Consider the following 21634-nt stretch of genomic DNA (forward strand, 5'->3'; position numbering starts at 1 on the left):
GAAGTGAATGACATTTATTATCTTGTTACAATTGCACCTGTTGAGGTGTGGGATATATTAGGCAGCAAGTGAATAGTCAGTTCTTGAATTTCATGTGTTGGAAGTAGGAAAAATTAGCAAGAGTAAGGATCTGAGTGACTTTGACAGGGTCCAAATTTTGATAGCGAGACGACTGTGTCAAAGCATCTCACATGGCAGATATTGTGGGGTGTTCCCTGTAATGAGTGGTTAGTACCTACTAAAAGTGATCCAAGGAAGGACAACCGTTGAACCGGCGACAGGGTCATGGACACCCAAGGCTCATTGATGCACGTGGGGTGCGAAGGCTAGCCTATATGGTCGAGCTACTGTAGCAGTAATTGTTGAAAAATGTATTTGTGGCCAGGATAGAAAGGTGTCAGAACACAGTGCATCACAGCTTGCTGCATGTGGGGCTGCCTAGACACAGACCGGTCGGACTGCCTATGCTGACCCCTGTCCACCGCCGAAAGCACCTACAATGGGCACGTGAGTGTCAGAACTGGAATGTGGAGCAATGGAAGATGGTGGCCTGGTGTGATGAATCACGTTTTCTTTTATATCATGTAGACGGCTGGGTGCGTGTGTGTCGTTTACCTGGAAAAGAGATGGCAGCAGGATGCACCATGGGAATGAGGCAGGCCGGCAGAGGCAGTGTGATGCTCTGGGCAATGTTCTGCTGGGAAACCTTGGGTCCTGACATTCATGTGGATGCTACTTTGACACATACCACCTACCTAAAGATTATTGCTGACCACATACTCCCCTTCATGACAATGGTATTCCCTAATGGCAGTGGCCTCTTTCAGCAGGATAATGTGCCCTGTCACACTTGAAAAATTGTTCAGGAATGGTTTAAGGAACATGATGAAGAGATCAAGGTGTTGACTAGGCCTCCAAATTCTTCAGATCTCAATTCGATTGAGCATCTTTGGGATATGCTGGACCAACAAGTTCGATCCATGGAGGCCCCACCTCTCAACTTACAGGATTTTAAGGATCTGATGCTAACATCTTTGTGCCAGATACCACAGGACACCTTCAGAGGTCTTGTGGAGTCCATGCCTCGATGGGTCCGAGCTCTTTTGGCAGCACAAGGGGGATCTACATGATATTAGGCAGGTGGTTTTAATGTTGTGGCTGATCGTTGTGTGTATATATATCAGTGAATATCCTTCTAAAAGCCAGAATGCCTGACTCTGCACAAAACATGTATGCTCATGGAAAACGAAGTACACCCTAGCCTTTAGTCATGGAAAGTCCTAAAGTAAATGTAATTTTTCTAGTTATGCTCTGCTCTAAATGTAATTTTTCTAGTTATGCTCTGCTCTAAAATATTTCATAATGTAGATATTGCTCGTGTTGTGTCAAACCCGCTCACAGGCTATATTGACTTGATTGAAGCAAATCATTCTTTTAAGTGACTCAAATCGGGTTACAAATGAATCTGGATGATTCATGTGTCCGAACAGTCTTGCCAAAATGTAGGTCTCATCGGTAGTCTTGTCTTTCCCAACATCTGACCCCTCCTCTAATCCCGTTTATCATCAAAACACACACATGCTTAAATTCCTTCTGTTGCCACCCTGTTTGTTTTTCCAGAGGAAGTGTGTCAGTGTGACATATTTAGCGCTTCTGACCAGTATTAAAACATTACTTGAAAGCGCAGCACCTGATTGGTTGTTTGCGCTGTCTTTAGCTGTCTGTCAATGTCATAGACTCTCTCCTCGACACATCCAGTGCTTAATCATTCATTAATCTCTGTTTGTCTCTCTACCAGCATACACATTAAATTTTCTCTCCAAGCAGTGTATTTGTGAGCTTGCATGTGTTAGTGCAGGTTGGGGTGTGCGTTTTGAACGGACACTTATGGATGAGAGCGGAAAATATAAAAAAAAGAAATCTGCCTCCATGTTGTATTTTATCTCGCTTCCTCCTCCACATTGATGGAGGCTTTGACTGAGCATGCAACTGCTCCCCCTTGTGGCCATGCAAAGTCACTGCGGCCTGTTGCATCGTTTCTATAAGTGTCCAGGTTTGTTATTGCATTGTTTTGCCTTAAAATCTTCTCTTCCCCCCTCTCTATAGTACAAAGTACCTTGTACATCATAGAAATGCTGACCACATATGGCAAGCCATTTCATATTTATTCATTACTAGTAAGTTTTAAAGTGAAAAAGATATTAGTTGCAGTTGAAATACATAATAGTACCTATACATTTGTACTAGTTACATAAAATGAGACACTTTGAAGTTATAAGGATAAGTGTTAAACACTTGCCATAGACACATTTCTAAAAACAACATGGCCTTAGTGTTTTAATATTTATTCCTTAGAAATGAAAGAAACAATCTATTGTTATATGGTTTACATGTTAGCTAGAGCCCTCGAGGCCTGCAAATGTGTTATTATGCCTCAGGGGTTTCAATGTCTCATGTTTGTGCTGAGAATCATTGCTGCTCCTTTGAAAAAGAGTCATTTCCTGTTTACAATTCTAGCTTTAATCATCAGAGTTTCACAGTAACTGAAAATGTACTCCGTGTAGTGCCTGCCGTCATGTTATATTGCCCTTTTTGTGTACTGTTGTACCTTGAGTCTAGTGGAAAGATTAACTAAAACTGTTTTTCCTCTCTGTGTCCTCACAGGCCTTGTGGATGCACTTAGATGTGTGCAATGAATGCTGTGGCTGACATGCCTCAGTGTTTTGGATTGCTGTGCTCTGGACTCAGTAGGACAAGAGACTCCCAGCACAGAACGTCATGAGCATAGCCATCTCAGTAGGGGTGGACACGGCCAACACCTCATATCTGGATATGGCTGCAGGCTCAGAGTGAGTTTTTTTTTTTTTTCTCTCTCTCTCTCTCTCTCTCTCTCTCTCTCTCTCTTGCTCTCTCAATGTCTGTCCTTTCACATTGACTCCTCACTACCTTTTGTTTCATTTAGTTCGTTTTCTTGTTGCATCAGTGAAGAGAAGATGCTTGTAGACTTGTCATCATCTCACCCACTTCCGTTCTCCCTAACATCATCTCTATGCAGCTTTCTCACCAGAAAACATGTAGTATTGCATCCACATAGAAACATTTGGTTCTCCCACCCGATGCCAAATAGACCACTTACACATGAGTTTTTACTCTCAGGCGAAGTTCCCCCAATTATGTACCTCATGTAAGAGTCCACTGTCATTCCTTATTAAAATTAGACCAGATTTTGTTTAAAAAATATATAGATTTGAATCCTTATATAAGGTTTTAAACATGTTTTATTACATTTTAAATAGAGCTGTCAGAAATAACGCGTTAATGCGTGCGATTAATTAAAGTTTAATCGCGAATAACGCTTTTAACGTTAATACAGCATAAACACTGGTTGGAACCTTTGAAATGTGTCTGCACAGAGTCATTACACTGAAGCACACTTCACAACACACACAACAGTGATTCAGTGTAATGGAGAAAGGACCTCTTAACGTTATTTAATGTACAAAATAAGTCCAGATGGGACTTGTGATAGAAATCAAGTATTTTTCAGCCTATGTAAGGTGCATTTTAATGACCACAGAAGCACGTTAATTCTTAACTAACTCCAAAAAGCAGAATGAGAGATTTGTTTTCTGCAAGCGCTTTTCATGTGGTGTTTAATGCAGCGCTTGATGCTGGCGTTGACGTCCTGAAATGCAGCTTCACGATTGCTGTAGGAAAATGGATAGCAACAGTGTACTGGCAGAGTAATATAATAGAGTTAAAAAGACAACCTATGTGGTGACTAGTTATTTCAATTAGTCAAACTCCCACTTAGACTTTGGGAAATGTTTTATGTTATATGAATTGATGCTATTTTAGTGCATTTCTGTCTTTATACTGTGGAAAGCTTTGTTTTCAGAAAATGTTAATAAAACATTATTGTTACGTATTGAGATGGAAATAAATACATTTTGACAGGAAAATAAGTAATTAAGTCAAATTTTAGCACTTTTTAAATCTGTGATTATTCACGATTATCTACAAAATAATATGTCATTAATCGACTGACAGCACCAATATTAATGTGATTTTTGCTGTGACATTAGACATTGAAGCTGGCATGGGGCTAAATCACAAACAAACACATATCTATCACATCTCATCAGAAAGCATGTTTTATTGCATCCATATAGAAACATTCTGTTTTCCTTGAAGGAAACATTAAAGGTTCTGCCATTGTTTACATAATTTATTTTTGTATTTTCCCCCAGTCGAACACAAAAGTTGTTCAGCAGAATTTTCAAGCTAAAATGAAAAGTGAATGGGGACTAAATGAGCGGCCTTGGCCCTTTACTAAAGAACTAATTTTATATTGCTCAGGAAAACAAACATATGTGTTTTCAGTGACTAGAGTGAGTAGGTAACATAATTTTAAGGTGAACTATTGCTTTTTCCCTTTTTAATCCTGGAATTTATTATGGAAATTGAATTTGAATGTGCAGTTTAATATTTATTTGTCGTATCATTGTTTTATCACCTCATTTATGATACATTCTCAAGATTTCTTCTACATCCTGCTGTTAAATGCCTAACACTTTCAGTTGATCCCTACGGTAGACCCCTCCCCTCTGCAGCATGCGCTTGAATGAAAGCAGTGTCTTTCTCTTTAAATGCAGAGCCCTGTCTCACTGCCCTAGGCGCCATTGCCTCGTCACTGTGTGTTGCCATGGCGCTCTCCCCTGCACTGCGCAGGGCCTGTTGTCATGGCGACTGGCTGAGTGACAGCTGGACCCTGGAGCTTTAGCCTGCTTAAGAGGCCGTACTGCCACGTAGGTTTATGTCCGTCTGGGTTTCAGAGACATTTGTGCATCTGTACGCCTGCCTGAATGCACAGATTTCTTTCAACATACTCTTAACAAGCTTTAGAAACTATCTCTACCAACCATTTAAAGGGATATTACACCCAAAAATGAAAATTCTATCAGCCTATCCCTTAAATTGTTCCAACCTATATTACTTTTTTATTCAATGGAGCACAAAAGGAGATGGGTGAGCATTTTATTTTTGTGTGAACTATCCCTTTATCAAGTAACACCATATCACATAAAGAAAAGCAGTTGATTTGTAATTCATGGGTGTTCTCACATGGTGGTCTTCTAAACAGATCGTATCCTACCGCATCTCCTCCGCGGCAATATGCTTGTTCCTCCTCAGTCAGGGTCAGCCCACCCCGGCCTGAGGCAGAGGTTGCCATAGTTACCAGGCATAGGGCATCACAATGATGTCAACAGACACTGATAAAATGCCATTGGACCTGAAACGACTGCTTTAATCCCTCTATACCTCATCTAGCCCTAGATATAGCTATATGGCATGTTTAAGGTGACTTGCATTAACACGAGACACGTGTAATTTGTGTGTCCTTTTCTATGCATGTAGTAAATTGGAAATGTGAGACATTGAGAGGTAGCTGTCTCTCAGCTTGCTTTCAACAGGTGTGTGTGTGTGTGTGTGTGTGTGTGAATTGTATCTATTCCATATTAAGCTGTCTCTGGAGCTGTGGGCTATGATTAGTGCATGCATACCCGTTATATCTAATTGGAGCTTCAATTACCATCACACTCTCATTTCCTTCTCTTCTTTCCATCTCTCTATGTTTGGCGCCCTTCGGCCTGCTGCTTTTCTTTCCCTTTTGTGTGTAATCTGTTCATTCTCTGATGTCCTCACTTTTATTTTGTTGTGCTCCCATCTCTCTCTCTTTCTCTCCCTCTGTTCTTTTTGTTTTGTTTTTGTTTTATTGGCAATATTTGGCTGTTATTAGCCATTTTTGCTCAGACCTTCAATCCCATAACATTCTACCCCAAAACATTTTTAATGTAACCGGGTTGAGCATCACAATCTCTTTTCATCATAATTTTTTTGAAACCCAGTCAACTTGAATTTTATATTATTGCAGTAATAATAATGTTAAGACGTTGTATGTAACACGGACGAAGGAGTCTAACGCGCGTGTGAGTCAGAGGGCGGCCTAGAGCCCCACGGCGCAATGAAGGTGAACCGCAGCATCGGGGAGGTGGAGCAAGAGCACGTGCGACGGTACCCGAAAGATGGTGAACTATGCCTGGGCAGGGCGAAGCCAGAGGAAACTCTGGTGGAGGTCCGCAGCGGTCCTGACGTGCAAATCGGTCGTCCGACCTGGGTATGGGGCGAAAGACTAATCGAACCATCTAGTAGCTGGTTCCCTCCGAAGTTTCCCTCCGGATAGCTGCCGCTCACTCGCAGATTTATCCGGTAAAGCGAATGACTAGAAGCCTTGGGGCCGAAACAATCTCAACCTATTCTCAATCTTTAAATGGGTAAGAAGCCCGGCTCGCTGGCTTGGAGCCGGGCGTGGTATGCGAGACACCTAGTGGGCCACTTTTGGTAAGCAGAACTGGCGCTGTGGGATGAATCGAACGCCGGGTTAAGGCACCCGATGCCGACGCTCATCAGACCCCAGAAAAGGTGTTGGTTGATATAGACAGCAGGATGGTGGCCATGGAAGTCGGAATCCGCTAAGGAGTGTGTAACAACTCAGCTGCCGAATCAACTAGCCCTGAAAATGAATGGCGCTGGAGCGTCGGGCACATACCCGGCCGTTGCTGGCAAGAGAGCCGACGCGGACCTAAGCCGCCGCGGTGGCGCAGAAGCCTAGGGCGCGGGCCTGGGTGGAGCCGCCGTGGGTGCAGATCTTGGTGGTAGTAGCAAATATTCAAACGAGAGCTTTGAAGGCCGAAGTAGAGAAGGGTTCCATGTGAACAGCAGTTGAACATGGGTCAGTCGGTCCTAAGGGATGGGCGAATGCCGTTCGGAAGGGAGGGGCGAAGGCCTCCGTCGCCCCCAGCCGATCAAAAGGGAGTCTGGTTCAGATCCCCGAACCCGGAGTGGCGGAGACGGGCGCCGTGAGGCGTCCAGTGCGGTAACGCGACCGAACCCGGAGAAGCCGGTTAATGTAGTGAAATGCTCATCCGCTTTGCTGTCAAAAAAACCCCACTCATGGGATTATTTAAAAAATGTATAGTAAATTGTAGCAACCAAACATAGAGGTTTGTGAAATTACGCAAATGTGCAGTTAAAGTAAATCTGGAGTGCTTTAAATAATGCACTCAGTGCAAGTTAGCACACCTAACTGAACTCCGAGCACATCTGTCACTCAGACTACCAGATAGGTAGAGTTTATGTGTATGTAGAACGGAACCACCCTTAAACCACTTGTGTAATATAACGATCCCGTTTACATGTATTTAAGAAAGCACTACAGATAAAACAGCCGTGCACAGCAAGCAGCGCGTTGACTATTTGTTTATTTATTTAAATCACAGCCCTCACGGTTTGTAAATCATACTGGGTCATATTGCGATTTCTATCTTATTTCGATTAATCGCTCATCCCTACCTGCAACACTCACTTTTGTTTCGACTCCAGAGGCTGCTCAAAATTTTGCAGCACCACGAAGCTCAACTCGCTTAGTATTCCATTAAATAATTATCAAAGGACATAAATTATTTACTTAAGCTATTATTGGATGATATATTGTGTTAATGTATCTTACATATAGAGAAATCCCCCAAATAATTATAATTTAAATTAACTATAGCTTTTAGAACATATGTTTGTTTTATTTCCATATCTTGATATCTTATCCATTTATTTAGAATTAGTTCCAGAAGCCTATTATCCCTTGACATGAATCCATTTGCAATTAAAATTTGTCAATATCTCACATGACATGCTCTATCTGTGTGATTTAAAATGTTTGTCTAAGTTGTACACGTGCATCAGACAGACGCTCTTAAAGTGTTTCTTTTTGGTTGTCGCATTTCAGTGTGTGACGCTATGAACACTCATTTTAAGACACTGTGTCGAGTTAAAAGTAGATTGAAACTTTGAAAAACACATCTCAAGATCCTTGCATTCTATTATGCTCATATTTTACACAGTATTATAATGTATACATGTCACACTATAATGTGAAAGTAAATGCGATGTACATAAAATTGGTAAATTCGTATTTCACACAAACTAATTTGAAAAATGTTGTTTTTCATTTAACTATTTTATTTTTATTGTTTATAAGTCATAGCACCTTCACAAGCAAGCAGGTGATTCTCGGCACACACTCGGCTTGCAAATCTAATAAAAAATATAAAAATATTGAATACAGTTGACCACTCGTAAGCATTTTGTCGGTGTGATAAAACAATTTATGGCAGGTTGCGTCTCTAATTTCATCCCCTTAAAATAACTGCTGCTAAAATAAAATTAAAAGAAATAAAAAAAACTCTAGTTAGTTGTTTGGTGACTAGTTGACCATCCTGACCAATGCCTAATACTTTTGCAAGGCTTTGTTTATGGCTCATTGTATATTTAAAAATGTTCGGACTTAAGCATCTCTCTCTCTCTCTCTCTCTGTCTTGCTTTTTGTCTCTGTCACTCTCTCTTCCCACCTACTTAAACATCCTCTCTCTGTCTCCTTTTGACTCGCCGCCTGTTAAATTTCCTCCTTCCCCGTTGAGAGAGGCAGCTGTCTTTTACTAAAGGAGACTTCAGGGTTTGTCACCAATGTGCAGGAAATCCCCCGGCCTGTCATCTTTCCCGCGTCAATAATCTTATCGCTGCAAACCACACTGTAACGTAAAAGCATCAATAAAACCTGCTAATCATTTATCGCCTGCTTAGAAGGGCTGCTTTCTTCATAAGAGCTTTTGTTCTTGTTTGACTCATGCATGCTCACACACACATACACACATACAGGGACCCGCCCCTCAGCGGTTCACACACTTTCACATTGACAGTTGAGCTACAAAGCACTAACTGAATCAGGAAGTGTGAGAGAGAGAAGGGGCGAGAGGTAAGGATAGAAAGCACATGGTTGAGAGGAGGATCGCAGGTAGAGTTACTCTGTGACTGAGGCAGGAACGAGGTAAGGAATAACAGGAAAAAGACAGGAAACCAGGTTGAATTCTGCATGCTTATCTTGCTTGCTGTCCAGTTTGGTGCCAGTGGTTCTCTGTTCGACTGTTTACACTGCAGAAATCTTGATTCTTGGTAAGTTTTCAAAGTGTTTTGGGAAAGCTTACTGTCTTTTAAGGACTAAAGTATCTTTTAAAGTAAGCCAAGTCAAGTCATTTTTATTTATATATAGAGCTTTTCACAACACACATTGTTTCAAAGCAGCTTAAGTCTTAAGTTTGTGTCTGTGTTGCATTTTCTCATGCATATTTTCAGCAACAGGGTTCCTTTGGTCATGGAAACCTTTAAAAATGGACTTCTAGGCCTGAAAAAGACATGACAATTTCTATAGTGAATACATATTTTTCTAGCTACGCTCTGCTCAAAAATATTTAATAAGTTAGAAATGTCTCTTTTGATTAAAAAGAATAAATAATTCTTTATGGAATGATTTTAAAGGTCCTTTTCCAGTAATCATGAACCAACGGAAATGCATTGGCCTCAAATTTGGCCTAAAAATGGCCTAAAAAACAGTGGGAATCCTAATTTTTAGAAAACGGCACATGCTTTGTGTTTTGCGAATGGCTCCATCCAAACTGTTTGTGTGTTTGTGTGTGTGTGTGTGTGTGTGTGTGTGTGTGTGTGTGTGTGTGTGTGTGTGTGTGTGTGTGTGTGTGTGTGTGTGTGTTGGTGTCAGATTATTTGTGTAATCCATTTCTATAATGGCAACAGAGTGGTTACATGACCTTGACACAGTTATGTTAGATGAGAAAGAAATGTAGTTTTACTTCCATATACATGATAACAAACCTTTGTTTGAGTGCATGTTTACATCCCTATCTCTTTGCATGGTGTTTAACACACTCAAGCGCTTTTGTCATTTCCCTTTTAATCTGAAACTCCATTCATTTCTAATAATATGTGAAAGTGAAGGCCCTTATGCTTTGGTGTGTGTTTGTGTGATGCAGACATGTTAGGTTTGGAACAGACTTGATTTTAAGATTACGGAGAGGTGTGAAAACTACATGCTAAGGGCACGACGGTACACATACTAACATATACACTTGTACACAGATATAAGGTCACTACAGAGGTGATGTAAATGTCTGTCATATTCTGTGTCATATAAATGTGTTAACTGCTACAAACAAAACTGTTGATTTGTTACTGGCTGAAATGTCTTCACCACACAGCAGGCTTTGTTAATCCTTGCTCTTCCTTTCCCTTTTGTTTAGTTGCCGTCAAACCTGTTTCTTTTAGTTTTTTTGGGGACTACTAGAAAAACACAAGCCTTTTTGAACTTGTTCCTCATTCCTGCCCCATTCTTTTTCTCTATGTGTGTATGTATGGAGTAGACCAGAATCTGTGGAGGCAAGCTCCGTGGTAGTGGAGAAGTCCAGCTACCCTCACCAGATTTACAACAGCAGCTCCCACCACTCCCACGGCTACATCGGTCTGCCTTACGCCGTGAGTATCTCCCTTTCGCAAACACCCAGCCTGATATTTGCTGTGAACGTGCCACAAACACGCCCTCTGTACTCACACACCCTTTCATTATTGACCTGTATATCTACTTTCTATGTAATCTGATTAACTCTGCTGAAAAACTTGACAACTTTCTTCCTGTGAATGAACTTTCTTCCTGTGAATTTTTCTACAGGACCATAACTATGGGGCGCGACCCCCACCCACCCCCCCAGCGTCCCCACCTCCCTCCGTGCTGATCCGGTCGGGTGAGGGTCTATTTGTGTCCGGGGGCCGTGCTGGAGAGGGCTTGTTTGTGCCAGACGGGCAGGACGAGGCGTCACGTGGCACCACGCTCAGCACCTCGGAAGACGGCAGCTACGGTGCTGACATCACACGCTGCATTTGCGGCTTCACCCATGACGACGGCTACATGATCTGCTGCGACAAGTGCAGGTGGGCCTACACGCAACTATACCGTTTTACAGCATTTTCAAACAAACCATTATGCCAGAGCGTGCTGTTTTGGTGCAAAACTTGCATCTTGATCACGCTAAAATAGCACTGTGTCTTGAGTATTTGAATTAAGTAATCTGTGAAAACGTGCATCCTACAAATTACATTTATACATTGCAATTTATTCACTAAACCCTGTGCTATTTGCCCAGCCCAGTAAACATTGCGACTATTACCATCCGCGGAAAGAAGTTAGTGAACTGAATTTTATTTAAAAGATGCTTGTACGCATTTGTTTCTATAAATCATCGAAGCATTGATTAGTCAAATAATTAGCAAATGATCAGGGACTAAAAACAAAATGTTTTTCATATCGGTTTATTCTTAGCAAAAACTGTATTTTTTTTTTTTCATTGTTCCGGTTCAAAAGTTCCATAGCCTCCTTTCCAAAAGGTTACCGGTTAGAACAAAATAAAAGAACGGTTAATCACGTTCGTTTTAAAATGACAGTACTCTGATCTAAGAGGTTGGTGAAATTACAATTGCTGTGTTGCCAGATCTCCCAAGAGAAACAAGCAACCTGGTCTCGAAAAACAACCCAAAAATAAGCTATTAATTTTTTTTCCTATGTGGTGGATTTATCAGCATAGAGATCATAACAAGCAGTTAATTAGCAGTTAAGTATAATTTTATTTACAGATCTGCTTCTGAGTCAAAACCTTGCAGCATCAAATTTGTATAAATGCATCATAGCTAACACATTCAGTAGACTTGGAGAAATTTATTTTTACCTTTTTTAATAATGTTTTCGTTTTATCTGGATTCACATGCATATGTAGCATTTATACGTAGTTGTTGAAAAGGTCTTCATTCAGAGAATGTTTCATCCATATCGGGCAATTAGGCAAAGAAATGTGTGATGCAGCAGTTTCCTTCAGGATCAAAGCAAGTTTGGTGTAGTTAAAAAAAACATTTTTTAAATGTACTTTGATAAACCCTTTGGCCTTAAGTTTAAAGAAAAAAAATGATCAGAACAAAATTAAGCAGTTATAACCAGTTAACAGCATTTAAAAAAAAAAAACTTTTCGTTTTTTGTTCCATGAACTGTTTTTAGTCCCTGCAAATGATTATACAAAATGATCAAATGGCATACATCCAGCTGTGCGGTGTATTCAAGTGCACTTTCAGGATATGATAAGTCCTGCACAGCCTTCAGAATTAGTTTGTTCTTTTGTATGTGACTCTGTGAGAAACGCATATGTTCAGGAACGCAACAGTTCCCTTTTGGTTTTTGAAGTATTTTTCCCAATAATTTTTCCCTTGATTTTTCAAAAAATCCTTCACAAGAGTTTTAAACCATGAACCAAACCTATCAGCACCGATGTGAATCACAACATTACAAACTTTGATTTGAACCAAAAAAGAATTTGAAAATCAGATTAAAAGACAGCTACAACACTGTGTACTTAACTTATTTCACAAGGGCAAGAACTAAAATCCCATAAAGCATTGCGGGTGACGTAATAGGATAAAAGCCAATGAAAATGCATAAAACTATTGATTTTAGTTTGTTGATTTGAAGTATAGAAACCTATTAAATATTCCGATATATGCAAATATGTGTTTTATTTTTTGAGGATTTGAGGTGAGGGAAGACCAACTCCAATGTTTCACTCAGAGTGCGTCATGAAAGTGGGGGGTCTCTTCCAGGCATTTTTCGTGGGCTTGCTTGGCCTCAGATCTCTGCTTTATGGATCTTTCATTACTGTACCATGGGTAGTGTAGTTGTTCACCAGGAATTCCACTATTAAGTGTGATTTTTAAACAATTAAGTTGAAATAAAGCTGACTTTTGGCTTCAAAAGAAGCATATATCATTGAGTAACAACCTCGGAGCTCATGGTAGGCCTTTCTTGAAAAGTTTATTAGTTATTGTTAAAAATCTGTAAAAAATGTGTGGGATTTTTACTTCCGGTACCTGTTACGGTCTATATAACACTCAGAATCGGCCTGCAAGATCGGAATTGCTCCGCACAAATTGTGTAAAGTTGTTAGATGTGCACGTTTTGACAGATACTTTTAGTTGCCTTTTTTGGTCTTTGATTTGAATCCCTCACATCACTTATGTCAGCAAGGATCAGACTATCATTCTTTAATCATGTATTGTCACATTTCCAAATCAAGTTACGGCCAACTGCCAAGTTACGTTTTATTTACTCACCAAAGCCATTTTATACTTGTATTTTGGCTCTTAACAAGTGTTCATTTTGTGCCCTGCCTATATTCCACTCTCTAAACATTGTAATGTAAACGTTTGCTTGTATAAGATCAGATTACTGCTGTGTGAACAAAATTCACAGCACTGTGAAAATACTATTAATAGCAATCTGCAAAACTGAACACATTTTTGGATGATTAGATCTGCCAGTACTTTTGTTCATGGTCATAGAATACCAAATGTATGAATAGTCAAATAATTTCTTTAACCCCTGTGTTGTATTTGTTGTGCTAAACGACCAGCTCACTAAGATTGTTAATAAATCTCTCATATTGCATATTTTATGCCAAGATAATGCATTCGATCATTTTGTCAACTTGTTTTTTAGTAATTATGAAAAGATTTGTAATACATTTAACATATTAAAAAATACATTTTTGTTATTGATAGAAGGATTCATTGAACTTAACTTATACCAGGCTAGTTTAGGGCACTCCCTGCAGAAAAATAACATGAAAATAATAATAATATTAATAATAGTGTAATAAATTAATAACCACATGCTTGATCCAAACTAAATATATGTAATTTTAAAGTGTTGAATCTGGACTTTACAGTGTTTGTATAGACTATCCTACCAATTCTTAAATAATCCCTTTTAATTGGCTGACAAGTTAGAACTGTTTGGTTCTCATACTTTGCTAATTTGTTTTTACAACAATTATATTCAGAGTTGGTAAAACATAAAAAGAGATGATGAGTTAGCCATGTGTTATGTATTGTTAGAAAGTTCTCAATTAGTAAAATGCAAATGAGCAAATTTGTTTCACTCAGCCCCAACTGCAGTGAGTATTAGTTTATGAAATTCTCACTGTCACACATAACTATAATAAACAGGAATTTTATTTTTATTTATAGTCGCATTTTTCCTTATAACTCCCTGAAACATGCTTATAACATATACAATGACATATTGTAATTTACAGCTGACTATCCTGATTCAAACGAGCCCAAACACAACATATGATTAGTAGATGCACAAAAGGGTGCTCAACACGTTGTGTGTATGTGTGTGACATGTCTGAGGACTTTGTGTGTGCAAATAAACTTCCACATATGTGCTCATGAGAATTTGATGATCCTGAACACTTAACATTTCTGTATTTTGTTGTCTAATCCATTTATTTCCAATGGCGGGTCATTTTAGACCGGGAACATCACAGGTGTAACGAAGTGAAATAAAACCAATACAATTTTATGAAAATTATCATACACAAAAATGTGTGTTCCAATGCTCTGCGTGAACAATGTAATGTAATGGAACGGAATGAATTAAACAGTTATCAGAAAGGAAAAAAATAGCGAATCGGTCAGTTTTGACCGGAACACAATTTGAAAGATTTCAGGAATTTATTCTATTTTCTTCCTGTTATAATTGCCCCATTTCTTCTCACTCGTAACTCTCTTTGGTTTTATGTGTCAGTGTGTGGCAGCACATAGACTGCATGGGGATTGACCGGCAGCACATTCCCGAGACTTACCTGTGCGAGCGCTGTCAGCCGCGCACCCTGGACCGGGAGCACGCCATTCTACTGCAAACGAGGAAGAGAGAAAACATGTCTGGTGAGTTTTTGCATGCACACACACAAACACACCTATAGACACACTAAACCCCTCCCACAGCCAGAACAATGTCACTACTGCTTTTTCCCACAATTTATCATTCGAGTCTGGTAACAGGGTGGAGTATAATGCCACACAGGATCACGTGAGCTATTGTATAGCTTGAAATGCACACCAGACCCTGCTGATGTCTAAGGGGTATTCTATTAGAAGGTCTCCTGTAGTGCTGTAAATAATTACTGGAGCTTTTCTATGGCTGATTCAGTATTTACATCCCACAGCTCTAGATTTCTCACGATGCTGCCACCTGCTGGAGATGGTTGGGCATTACAACTGCTGGTAGTTTCAATGTCAAACTGCTTGTGGAGGACATCGGTGTCTGATTACGTCCATGTTGCATTATATTAATGGTTGAAGTTTAAAGACAATGTGAAATCCAAATAGGAGTTTTTTTTGGCTTTTAGACCATGTATATTAACTTTGAAGTCATTTATGTGCTGCTAAAAGTTGACAAAATTAACTTTTATCAGACTTTTCAAAACTACCGTATTTTTTCTTCTGGGAAAACAGACCAAAAATATTTGACTCATCTTGGACTACACAGATTTTTGCCCAATTAATGAATGTGGTCAATGTATACAAGCTCATGTACTGTGTGTGTGTTATTTACAGATGGGGACACAAGTGCTACAGAGAGCGGGGATGAGGTTCCGTTAGAGCTGTACACAGCATTTCAGCACACCCCCACCAGCATCACTCTCACCACAGCTCGTCTCGGCAACAAACCGGCTGATAAGAAACGCAAGAAGAGTGGTGAAAAGGAGCTCCCGGTGACTACCAGGGCCAAGAAGGTCAGGATAATGCCAATTTTGGCATTCAACTCAACACGAAATCAAAATATGCCTTGATAAATGTCATAATTTGCGTTCATGGTCTTATTGTGCAAGATTCATCACTGCATGTTATTCCAAAGAGAAAATAGAAATTTGGCTTCATAATCTTTCATAAAAATCTATGAACTGTTTAGCTGATGTCTCCTAGGTCTCACAGGATATTGGTTAATGTTAAATAATAGTCAAAAAGCTATTTAGACATTGTTTTAGGCCACTGTTTTAGATAAAGCAGCTTTTCTAGAATCCAGTGGTTGCCAATAGTTAACACAATAATAGATTGGCAGTTCAAATGAATGTAATAATAAAGATTATGGCAAAAATGATGGCTCCATTCTGATCTGGAACAACCACTTTTTACGATCCCATAAATTCCCAATGGGTAAAGTCCCACCTACATTATTTTCTCGTTCAATATTCTGTTTTACATGGGTTGAATGCCATTTCGTATTGACTTTAAATGAACAAATAAATACTTATAAAATAATTGAACTGAAACGTTAAAGTGTAAGTCTGATTTTATTTATGTCTTTCAGTCATTCCGCGAAGGCTCTAGAAAATCATCTAGAGTGAAGGTGGGTACCGTGAAGCTGAACTCACGAGTTGTATAAATGTAAACCCTATAAGACCATTCAAATGTGTTATGCTTGTGTAGATTTACCATCACATGTATGTGTGTTCAGGGCTCAGCTCCCGAGTGTGATCCATCAGATCCTCCCTCTCTATGGGAGAATAAGATGAAGTCGTGGATGGAGCGTTACGAGGAGGCCAGCAGTAACCAATACAGTGAAGAAGTGCAACTATTGCTCCGAGTCAAAGAGGCTCGAGATGGCAAAACGCTGGCCTACAACACACACATTGCAGCCTTCAAACCACCTGTAGAGGTATTAGACAAGCTCTCACACAAATTCAACCCCAAGAATTGTCATTATTTTTGGTGTGCTGTTCATAGTTTTGTATGACTCACCGGCCGTTTCCTGTTATGCGTTTCACACAGAGTCACATACAGAAGAACAAACGAATTCTGAAGGCTGTGCGGGACTTAACTGCCGACTCGCTCATAATCGAGTACCGGGGAAAGGTGATGCTACGACAACAGTTTGAGGCCAACGGTTACTTTTTTAAGAGGTACTTAAAAGGCTGACAAGTGTCTTTTGGACTCCAAATTGTTTTTTTTCTATGTTCTGCTGTGTTTTCTGTTTATAATGCTTTTTTGTTTGCAGGCCGTACCCTTTTGTATTGTTTTACTCCAAGTTTGACGGTTTGGAGATGTGCGTAGACGCACGGAGCTTTGGAAACGAGGCCCGATTCATTCGTCGCTCCTGCACCCCCAATGCTGAAGTACGGCATGTTATCGAGGAGGGCATGCTGCATTTATACATTTACTCGCTGAGGTCTATCTCCAAAGGCAGCGAGATCACCATCGGCTTTGATTATGACTATGGCAGCTGGTGAGTACACACATCTAACTACATCATGTTGTGCCCTAATGAAGTGACTCTGACTACACTGAGAATTGCTGGTTTCAAAGATTTAATTGATTTAGAGGACCTGCTTAGATTACCCTATTGATACAAGGATCTATTGTATCGATGCAATATAATAAAAAATTATATTTGTTAAAGTTATATCAGAATAGCCATATTTTACCTTACGCATATTTCCCAGTACTTCTGAATTTTTTTTCTTTCTGTTTCTATCTCTGTCTTATTCTGTAGTAAATATAAGGTGGACTGTGCGTGTGTGAAAGGCAATCAGGAATGCCCTGTTCTCAAGCATAACCTGGAACCCACGGAGAATCTGGGTTCCAGCACACGGCGGCGTTGCCGCAAGGATAGAGAACCATCACTGGACGAAAGCGGACAGAACCAGAACCTCACAATGGACTGTGATGGGCCTAAGGGGAAATCGCTTAACGACGGCAAACAGAGGAAGCTCTCTCCTCTACGTCTCTCCATATCTAACAATCAGGTATACTCACATAAATAACACACTACAGACATCAAAATCAGTCTCGTACCTACTTAAATACCATTGTGGTGTTCCCATGGTCATGGAAAACGTGATGATATCAAGGCATTTTACAATTGTGATATCCAGTCCTGGAAAAGATAGTGTATGTACAATTTTTCAATAAATTGCTCTTTGTAAGTCCAGTATCTAAAAGCCCTTATCCATTTTTCATAATCTAGAAAAGTCATGGAAATTCATTGGTCAAAATGTTTTGGAAGCCCTGCATTCTCATCCCAGGGCAAAAGAAACAAACATCTATCTTCATTTATGACCTTTGTGTTTGCATGTAAATGTTACATTTGTTATTCTCTGCATGAATCTGTCTTTATTTGGGACTTCAAGTCATTCTAATGATCTATTTGCTCATCTGTGTATCATCCACAACTCCTGCCTGGCCCTAATTACAGTGTGTTCACCAGAAAACATATTTTCCTCATTATTTTGCTCCTTTATTTTCTATATTTCAATGGTGGTGGTGGATGGCAGAATGTAAAAACCTTCCTTTTTTGTCATGCTGATCAACGCGTGAAAAAATAACTTGCTCTCTGCTGCATACAAGATTAAAGAACATCCCAATAAAAGTAACTAGTCGGTTGAATAGTTAAGCCAGTTAAATGGCTAACCCTCCTAATCTGTCAGCAAATGCATTTGATGCACAGATTCCCACAATATCTCCTACGAACATAGGCCTGAGTCGATAAATGCCCCCAAAACCTCCCACACTCTTTCTCCCTCTCTAATGCTCCCCTCTCCTGGTTTGTTGCCAGGCTATGATAAAGGCCCCTCTTGCCCTCTTGCAGGATCCTGAGTTAATAGAGGATCTAGAAGAGAAAACCTCCATTAGCTGTGAAGTAGAGATGGAGTCAGAGGAGCAAATTGCAGAAAAGAGGAGGAAGATGGTAAGTGCGTCCAGGTGAAAACGACCGCTAATGCAATCACGGTCGCCGTGGAAACGCAACTGACCACACTCCACCCTCCTTGTCTTTTTCCCCTTCTCGTTTTGTGGTGATTTGGATAGCTCCCAGAATGCTCCACCATTCCTCTATCCCCCCTCCTTCATCCCCCTATAAAGCTCCAGCTAATATTGCTGCTGCCGCCACAGCTTTTCTGCTCCTGTCACATTGTACTTTAACATCCTTGAGGCTTAGCTTGAGGGCACTCATTCCTCCTGCTTTCTCTTTCTGTTGCACACTTTATCTGTTTCGAAGCCTCTTTGATCCTCCTGTAGGATGCTTAACCCTTTCCCCGCCAAACACAGAATTTTCCGTGTTTTATGAAAAAACGCTTCCCCGCCAAACACGGAATTTTCCGGGTTTCCGTGTTTTAGGTGTTATACGGTAAGGAAGATCCCTGCGCATGTTTTGAAAGAGTACGCAACTCTTTGATCAAAGAAACAGACTGCAATCGTCTCAAACATGAAGAAATGGAGTATTGAGAAGCTCAAAATATCAGACATAAACATGCCTTTTTCTCAGCTTTTTGTCTGAAATGTTGTTTTTTGACAAAACTGACCTCTGTTCAAGTCACAATAAAAAAAGAACAAATGAAGATAAAATAAAATCGTTTTTTTTTGCCTAAAAGCAGAGGCTCAGATCTTTATTGTGATATATAGCATCTTCATATATTCATGGAAGAAAATATTCTGCGGGCCATTAAAGTTTAGCAAAAATCGTCAAAAACCCTGGCAGTGGCTGGCAACTTTTTTTTAAAACGCTGGCGGGGAAAGAGTTAAAGGTCGGAACTCTTGTTTAATTTGTTTCATCTTGATTTAAGTGTCAAGACTATGTTAGTAGTGAAAGATGTTTTATGAAAGAAAAGTCATAAAACCAGTGAATAATAATGCAAGAAAGCACTTCCGAAGATGTTGTGTCTAGAGCACCGGAAGGACTGTAGCTTTGTTCCAACCCTAACAAGCTTCCTTGCAGTCCACGGCCTATAGTTGGGTCTACCAGGCAGTATCCTAACTGAAATGAAGCCTCAAGTGTCCAATTTGGAACATTCAAAAAAGGCAGCATCTGTGCATCATTTAAATAGCAATCCTTATGTAAAGCAAATAGGAGAATGGACTCTCAATTGATTTCAATAGAGTTTGCTATAAACTATCAAAAGTTAATTGCTATGGGATCTCCTTCTCCATGAATGATACACCCAATGCTGACTTAGAATTTGGCCAAAAGATGATATCTTAGAAGACAATATAATCATGCTGCTTACCTTTTGGAAGAGCCCTCCTGGCTGGAGAGTGCCTATGATGGCTGTAAATGCTTACTATGTAGGCAGCTCACTAGGTTTTGGAACAAACTCATTCTATTCCAGAAAAAACATGCTGTTTGGATTTACATGCCGATTAGCATTGAATTCTTGCATGTAAACTTGGTGGTATTCCTCTATAGATTGGGTTGGCAGTCTAAACCTTCAACCTTTTGTAATTTCTTTGATTTAAAAGTAAAGAAAACGATCATCGTGCCCATCTGCCAATGAAAGTCCACAACACTTCATGTCTGCATGTCTCATTACACCCAGAATGTCTGGTCAGTAGAACTATTCCTCTCCTTAAGCACATTTACTAGCATTCATGTCCAACCAGGCAGCTGCTCAAAACTGCTCCCTAAATTTAGCGTCAATAATCCTGAAAACATATGGGCCTAAAATACAAATTACTTTCACATTAATGTGAATTTTAAGATTTTAATAGTGAATTGTTTTTTCCAGATCAGGAGATTGCTAATGGGTTGTTATATGTAGCTCTTGTTCTGGATTACGTGTAGTAACTCTGACTTAATATATGCTGCCTGTTTTGTGTGATGGTTTTGGTTTGGCCACCACTGTGTTTTTGCTTGCCACAAATGGTTATAGGGAGATGGAATTATTTTTTTAAAGCAGTGTCTCCTGAACCCATTGCACTCCCAAAACTTTCCTCAAATACATTCAGAAGTTGGCAGCTGCCCCTGGAATGTTCAGGAAAATAAAAGTGACAACCAATTCTTAAATGACTTTCCATTTACATAAAAAATCAGAGCAAAACATAATGCTATAAACAATGCCATATTAGTTGGATAAGATTAATGTTGAGGTTTAAATCTGGTGCGGTATTTGTGGAAAGTCCCCATCCTTCCCCTCATTTAATGCTCTGCTTCAACTGGCCAGCTATGCAATTGATGATTTCCTTACAAACTTATTACACCGAAATGGTACTGTTGATCTACCAGAGGATCTACGTTATAGCCAAACAATTACATAATTGACTAGATTACAAAAGAACCTGCCCAAAAAAACATAGCACATATCAGTCTTTGTTTACAAAGACTATTTGTTTTCAGAACATAGCATTTTAGTATTTAAAGTTATTTAATTTGCCGTCTTAATGCCATTACTATCTGGCATTCGGGTAACCATCAAAAATGAATAAAATTCATAGCTTAACATGATATTTGTAAATAAAATTATTTTATTTCTGACTGACAGGGAGAAAAATGGCTGCAGTAGCTTTGTAGAACGTTAAAATTAGGAACAGGTGTGTTAACTGAATGCAAATCTCATTGGGAGATGGCACATTTAGCACTTCCGATGTAGGCCTCTAATTTAATTATAATATATGTAAGTCTAGCAAGTTGTTTTTATGTTGAGGACAATATTCCACCCCCTGGCCAATTATATTAACAGGTTTAAAGCTGATGTCATTTTTTTCTGTTAAATTTCTTTCTTGTATCCTAGCTTAATATGCATAATAAACTTTAAGTTAGCCGTTTGTAGGGTGATTCATTTAAAAGGGTAACACTGTGGCAGACTCCGCAACATTGGTTCAAACAGATTGACATTTAGCTCGATCTTTGCATTTATACAAGTCATGAAATAAGTGTATGACACACCGGCTGTCTCCTGAAATAACCCACTTTAGCTCTTGTGGGAACAATTTTTATCGCACCATCACTGACACCCTGTCGGTAGAAAAGGGGTATTCCATTAATCTCACAGTATTCCCATACCGAAGCTCTGAAACC

The 21634-nt window shown here is 39.6% G+C and overlaps 1 protein-coding gene across 1 annotated transcript in view; it reads left to right on the forward strand.

The window, feature by feature from the left end:
- The window catches only part of LOC127637776 (inactive histone-lysine N-methyltransferase 2E-like), a 60380-nt gene that overhangs the window by 30099 nt on the left and 8647 nt on the right, over positions 1–21634 (forward strand). Inside the window, 11 exon segments of the mRNA XM_052119038.1 lie at positions 2665–2849; positions 10326–10437; positions 10631–10890; positions 14591–14730; positions 15403–15581; positions 16157–16195; positions 16304–16504; positions 16618–16748; positions 16844–17071; positions 17339–17591; positions 18434–18532. Coding sequence (XP_051974998.1) covers positions 2779–2849; positions 10326–10437; positions 10631–10890; positions 14591–14730; positions 15403–15581; positions 16157–16195; positions 16304–16504; positions 16618–16748; positions 16844–17071; positions 17339–17591; positions 18434–18532 — 1713 coding nt within the window. The 5' untranslated portion in view covers positions 2665–2778.

Source organism: Xyrauchen texanus, chromosome 45 (genome assembly GCF_025860055.1).
Source record: "Xyrauchen texanus isolate HMW12.3.18 chromosome 45, RBS_HiC_50CHRs, whole genome shotgun sequence".
NCBI lineage: Eukaryota > Metazoa > Chordata > Actinopteri > Cypriniformes > Catostomidae > Xyrauchen > Xyrauchen texanus.